Below are 7,119 nucleotides of genomic sequence, written 5' to 3'. Positions count from 1 at the left end.
AGTTGTTGTTTGTTTGTTTTTTGACTAATTATCCAAATAATGTATGGTCCTACAAAGCTATTATTATCAGAGCATATGAGCACAGCATAGCAGAGCAGAGCATAGCGTCACTGAAGGTAACATCATTTTACCAGCGCTGCCCAGTACAGCTGAACTAGCCTACACCAGTGCGCTGAACACTGCCGGGCGCGACGCGGCGCGCCATATATATTATTATTATTATTATTATTATATGTAGCCTATATTTTCCTACTTACATCCCCTCCTTGTTTACAAATCCGAAGTAAGTCCATATATCCGATTTAAACGCGGACGGGGCTTTCCTGATAACTTTCCGCTATGCCGCCCTCTTTATTTTACTAACTTACTGCATGCTGAAGGTGACCCAGCTGACCTCACCAGAAAAAAACTCAACACCACCATCTAGTGGATTGTAAAGAAATTAATTTTATTATTCTACCAAATAGTATAATAAAATATCGATACTTGGCATCCGTGTATCAATACAGTATTGCCGCGGAAAATATCGCGATACTATGCTGTATCGATTTTTCCCCCACCCCTACTATATACAAAAATAGAAGTATAGGGGAAAAAAAGTAATTGTTTAGATAAATGTAGATATGTTATAAGTGTGCAGATATGTTATTTACAAAGTGTGCAGTTTACAAGTGTACAAATTTTGGATTCAAAAACAACAGAAGAATTGCGGAGCTCAGCGTTGTGGCTGCCATTTGCGGCGCTATCAGTGACTATTTTATCATATAATAAGTCGTATAATTTACCATATATCCTTCACACAAAGTACTTGCGAGACATAATTTAGTGCAGAGTGCTGCACTTTGTTAACAACGTGTTTTTGTGTATGAACATTAGTGCATGTAATTGACATTTCTGATTTACCAAAAAACAAAAGACCTTACAGGCCTCTCCAACAATGGGTCTTCAAACTGCATTGATCAGCAGATGTACAGTATATTGAGGAACAACGACTGCTGTAGATCTGCTGATGTCTTTTAATAAAAGTGCACCGATGATTCCACTAACCTTCATGGAGACAGATAGACTGCTGTTGATGTTGGCCTTCTGCAGCCAGCCCTGCTTCATTACACCTCCTCTCTGAGAGCAAAGAGATGATGAATCCTGAAACACACACAAAGTAAGAACTAATGAACAGACAGACTGATCTGAATACAAAGACTCACATCAATGCATTTCTATGCATGCAACCTCTCTGCCTTAAAGGAGGCTGCTCTGACACAAACATGAACACTGTGTGTTCTGATTTTACAAACATTCATGCAAATAAGCACTCGTACAGTAACTTAACATCACACACACATTAACACAATACAACAATTAAGTACTTACAAACATCTTGTTTGAAAACAAATACAATACTTATAACAGTAATATTAATAAACGGTAGAATGGGGTGGGATTTATTACTTACAGCGACTATAAATATGTGTGTGTGTGTGTGTGTGTGTGTCTAATTTAATTGAAGTGGCCTGGCGTCCTTTATGGATGTGCTTTTCTCTAGCTCTCCACTGTAATATAATTGTCCAAATGCCCTTCTCCTCTCTTTCCTCCAGCATTTCCCATTCCCTCCCTCTCTTTCTGTTCCTAACAGCCCCTCTGAGACTGATCAATTGCCTGCACCCTCTTCTCCCTTTTGAGTCACTCAGCTAATTGATTAAATTAAATGAATGTGACAGAGCCAACATGATATACTGTACACATACACTACTGAAAAGTTCAGAAGTTTGGGGTCAGTAAGATATTTTTTAATGTTTAAAAAAATGCTCTTACATTCACCAATGCTGCATATATTACGGTAAAGTATATACAGTAAAATGTATTATGAAATATCTTTACAAAAGTTTTATTTATTATTATTTTAATGTATTTTTTAATGTAATTTATTCATGTAATGCAAAGCTGAATTTTCAGCATCATTACTCCAGTCTTCAGTGTCACAGAATCCTTCAGAAATCATTCTAATATGATTATTTGGGGCTCAAGGAATATTTCTTATGATTTTAAATGTAGAAAACAGTTGTGCTGCTTAATATTTTTGTGGAAACAGTTCAGGGGAAAAAAATGTTTTTCAGGATTCTTTGATGAATATAAAGTAAAACAAAAAACTGCATTTATTTGAAATAGAAATCCTTTGTAATAAAAGTTTTTTTTATTGTTAATTAATTTAAAAGTTAATTAATTTCTAATAATAATAATAATAACAACTGGCCCCATTCTCTTCTCAGTTATGTATAATATGAGGTACTATGACAGTGATATCATTTCATTATTGATCAAAGGAGGAAGTCATGTAAATTTACAGCAAAGGTATGGAATGTAAAATCCATTTTTGATAGCTAAAAATTGGGTGTTATATAAAATATATTTTGTGTTCCATAGAAGAAAATAATGCATAGAGGTTTGGAAAGACATACAGGTGAGTATATCTGAATTTTACAACTGAACAAGATACTGAATTCATTCTCATATAATTTCCTTATTATTGTGTACGTTTTGGCTTCACTAGCCTCATTCTTTAGGCCAGAAATGTTCTTTTAGGTCTTCAGAATTAGAACTCATTTCATTTAATTCCACTAAGTGAACTGTAAGGAAAAAGGCTAGACTATCCATGTCTAAACATGTGCATACACACAGATTTAGACATGCACACACACACACACACACACACACACACAGGGTGGAGAAGCAATCTCTTTGCCCTGTAATCACCACTCCTTACATCTAATTTTATCAAGATCTGCTGGACACTTCAGTGTGTGTCTATTAATAGACCATGAGGGTCAGGTTCCATGTAATGGACCGTATGGCCTTCATTTCTACATCTGATTATGACCTCACAGAAGCCTCACAAAATTTACAGTGCTGTCTGGGAAGAAGAACAATATCTACAATGTCAATAGAAGGTGTAGCACAATTCAACAAGATGTGTTGACACTTAAGACAACTGGTGGATGTGAATGTGAAAGTTGGCATTAACACTCTTGAGAACCTGAGTACTTGAGTATCTGGGCGTAAAAGCAATAAATTATCATGAAAACACAATAAATGTGTGACTTTTTAACTCCAAATAATTTCACACAAATCTAAATTCTGTCCAAGTCATCAGACACCCATAGTACTGTTCAGTCATGGCGGGAATTTGCAGGCCAACCGAGAAGGCTTCACCACAGGTTCCCTCGGAAATTTCTAATGAGTTTTTAGAACAGTGGCTTTTGATTTAGTCTGTGGTTAACATTCTGTTTTTGTGCTACAACATAAATTACACACAGTGTGTATGTTGAATGTGAATTTTAAAACTGCTCTTTGCTAACCAAATTTTTAACCATTTATATAAAGACTCAAGACTCCAGTGTTTTATCTGTGATAAAATGGTTACCATATTTTCCCTTTTAAAATGGAAAAAATGCTTTTTTGTTCAGTTTGTTTTGACACGGCAAACAGGGTAATACACAATTACACAGAACAGTTTAAACAAGAGAGAGATGAGAGAAGATATTGAGACAGTGTGATATTCTATACTCTGTTTTCCATCGGCTAACATTAATGTCTCTTACCTCCTCCCCCTCATCCACCTCAAACACTTGGTTGGGAAGCTTTTCCGTCTTCATCCCTTTACTGCAAGACAGAAAAAGTAGCTTACACCAAACTTTGGAAATAGCCCTGCAAAAGCTTTGGCAAAAAATGCACACTTTGACATACCAGGGCAGCGTCCGGAAATCTCCAGAGTAGGCCTCGTAATTATAGTTGATGACGTGTTGTTCAGTTTGTTTTGACACGGCAAACAGGGTAATACACAATTACACAGAACAGTTTAAACAAGAGAGAGATGAGAGAAGATATTGAGACAGTGTGATATTCTATACTCTGTTTTCCATCGGCTAACATTAATGTCTCTTACCTCCTCCCCCTCATCCACCTCAAACACTTGGTTGGGAAGCTTTTCCGTCTTCATCCCTTTACTGCAAGACAGAAAAAGTAGCTGACACCAAACTTTGGAAATAGCCCTGCAAAAGCTTTGGCAAAAAATGCAAACTTTGACATACCAGGGCAGCGTCCGGAAATCTCCAGAGTAAGCCTCGTAATTATAGTTGATGACGTGCCAGTTGGTGCTGTACATCTTAATGCACTGCCAAAGAGCGTAAGCATTGCTCAGTTACTCAATCGCATGAGCAGAAAAAAATGAAAAACAGGAAAATGTGATCTCATATTTTATTAGTCTGGAAAGCTGTAGTCTTCACTCAAATTTTGGCATTGAGAGGTTCTTTACCTCTTTGGCAAACAGGCTTTTTGCTTCGTTCTCAGCATTTTGAGGAACTGAAGGAACAATGGTCCTCCTTTGACGTTCAATCTGTGCTTCCTAGATAGACAAACAGATAGATAGATAGATAGATAGATAGGATGACAAAAATAGTGAACGAAAGAAAGAGCGAGCGAACGAACGATAAACAAAGACAGACAGGATATGAGACAGACAGACAGACAGATAGATAGATAGATAGATAGATAGATAGGATGACAAAAATAGTGAACGAAAGAAAGAGCAAATGAACAAACAACAGACAGACATAGATACAGACAGACAGACAGATAGATAGATAGATAGATAGATAGATAGGATGACAAAAAGAGTGAATGAAAGAAAGAGCGAATGAACAAACAACAGACAGACAGACAGACAGACAGACAGACAGATAGATAGATAGATAGAATGAAAAATGATAGATAATAATAGACAGACAGATGAAAATCAGATTCATATGGTGGCAGCAAAAGGATGAGGACTTTGAAAATGAGTCAAACAAATAAACGGCAGGAAATGTGCTTGTGAAATGACTCACTGATACATCATCAGCTGGCCACAGCAGCAGGTCTCTCTGTGGATCACTGTGGATCTGAGCTTTCCTCTGGAACACCACATTCTCATAGTCCAGCGGCTCGATGATCTTGGGCTGCTCCTGCAAACACACAGGACGGATCCAATCATTTATACACAGTTTCCCTCAAAAGGCCTGTGATGTCTACAGTCAATGTTTGTGTCCCTCTTTATTACTGCTACTGAACATACTAAATCAATGCACACTGTAATTATTCAGATTTGCTTTATCTGTTGTGTAGCCTACACAGATTTGACAGCTCTGTCTGTGAATTTATCAGCCCCTCTACAACCTTAGTAAAGCAAAAATCTGCCACAGGATTTCCGATTTCTTATTTGTACAGCTTTTGAGTTCAGTTCAAAGCTTTCTCCCAAGTGCTTTCTCTTTTCAAGTTCCTTCTAAAAGAGAATCATGTGTTAAAGCTTAAACACACACTCCTGACTCAGCTGACATGCCTGTGTCATGCTCTGATACTCATTCAAAGAGTTTAGCCCATGGAAGAGAAAGTGTTTTCACCAAAACAAACCATGTGGGATGGACAGAAGAGACGGGCAGTGGACTTTATCTTTTGCACTCTTTTGACCCATGTTTCTCCATACGGGAATTGCCAAACAGATGACATTTCAGCTGACTTGCCAGCAACTCATGTTAGGAAACCTTCAATTTATGACTTTAACCTTTTGCTAAAGGTGTTTTTGCTGAAAATAAACTATGAGCAGTCAGAGATATGAAGAGAGGAAGTTATAGTTTCATAACTACATAAGGTTTAGAAGAGAAAATGGGCAGCTGGTGTCTTCTGTCCAAAGTTCGTTGTCATTGTTTCTAATGTTTAAAGCGGTTCAGCTTTGACAGGATCAGAGGGGCTTGAACCCATAATCACACAGGTCTTTTGTGAATATTTCAGCTGAAATCAAACGGAATGAAATGAGTCCAAATTAAAGCAATTTCAAACTAATCCTTTTTAGAAATCTTGCTGTGAAAATGTTTCCTACCTTCCTAGCTGCAGAAAATGCTTAACTGGATAAAAAAAAAAAATAAAAAAAAAAGTCAAATTTAATTTGCAATAAAAAATAAATAAAGCCACGAGTTCAGTCTTCAGTGTCACGTGATCCTTCAGAAATCATTTTAATATGCTGATTTGGTTCTCAAGAAACATTTCTTATTATTATTATTATATGTTGAAAACAGTTTTATTTGAAATGGAAATCTTTTGTAACAATGTGACTGTCACTTTAAGTCAATACATCCTTGCTGAATAGAAGTAATTTCTTTCAAAAAAATGTTACTGATCCCAATTCAATTTGCACTATATATTTTGCTTTTATTATACAGTATATCTTGCTTAAAGGGGTCATATGTTGTTGCTAAAAAGAACATTATTTTGTGTATTTGGTGTAATGAAATGTGTTTATGCGGTTTAAGGTTCAAAAAATACATTATTTTCCACATACTGTACATTATTGTTTCTCCTCTATGCCCCGACTTTCTGAAACGCGTCGATTTTTACAAAGCTCATCGGTCTGAAAAAGCGAGGGGTGCTCTGATTGGCCAGCTATCCAGAGCGTTGTGATTGGCCGAATACCTCAAGCGTGAGACGGAAATGTTACGCCCCTCACATACTGTTGATGCCGTGGTTGATGTATTTCCTCAGCGACCAGCACGGATCAGCTCCATGAATGACGAAGCGGATATCGTCCTCTTTTGGAAGGCCAAACAAAGTAGTTTTGCTTTCACAACGAAACACACAGCGTCTTCACGACATGGCGACGGCGGCAACAACAATACTACAGCGAGAATAGAAGTTACGCCTTCTTTCTTTGCGTGACAGCCCTCTACGAACACCTTGGTAATTGAATCGCCATTGGCTAGTACATGTTTTTGTTTACTCGCCAGGCACACACACATAGCCAGACTGATAAATATATACACACACATATACATACACACACATATACATACACACACATATATACATACACACACATATACATACACACACATATACACACACACACATACATACACCCATATACACACACACCCATATACACACACATATACACATACACACACACACACACACATACACACACACACATACATACATATACACACATACACATACATCGCGTTTGGTCTCGTTGGTCTGCGCTTGCTTGGCCATTTGTTGCGGAGAAAATAAGGAAAGTGTGTCCAGCTGAAT

At 37.3% G+C, this 7,119-nt stretch overlaps 1 protein-coding gene across 1 annotated transcript in view; it reads right to left on the bottom strand.

The window, feature by feature from the left end:
- Nucleotides 1–7,119, bottom strand: part of LOC107738079 (dedicator of cytokinesis protein 11-like) — an 86,849-nt gene that overhangs the window by 74,214 nt on the left and 5,516 nt on the right. The window contains exons 2-6 of the mRNA XM_016549756.1: nt 4,881–4,997; nt 4,310–4,399; nt 4,086–4,168; nt 3,941–4,001; nt 1,048–1,143 (exon numbers count right to left, since the gene is read on the bottom strand). Coding sequence (XP_016405242.1) covers nt 1,048–1,143; nt 3,941–4,001; nt 4,086–4,168; nt 4,310–4,399; nt 4,881–4,997 — 447 coding nt within the window. The remainder of the gene's footprint in view (nt 1–1,047; nt 1,144–3,940; nt 4,002–4,085; nt 4,169–4,309; nt 4,400–4,880; nt 4,998–7,119) is intronic.

Source organism: Sinocyclocheilus rhinocerous, unplaced genomic scaffold, assembly GCF_001515625.1.
Source record: "Sinocyclocheilus rhinocerous isolate Xijiao unplaced genomic scaffold, SAMN03320098_v1.1 scaffold494, whole genome shotgun sequence".
In the NCBI taxonomy this organism is placed as follows: Eukaryota; Metazoa; Chordata; class Actinopteri; order Cypriniformes; family Cyprinidae; genus Sinocyclocheilus; species Sinocyclocheilus rhinocerous.
Note: the sequence above shows the minus strand (reverse complement) of the source record. Positions and strands in the feature narration are given on the sequence as shown.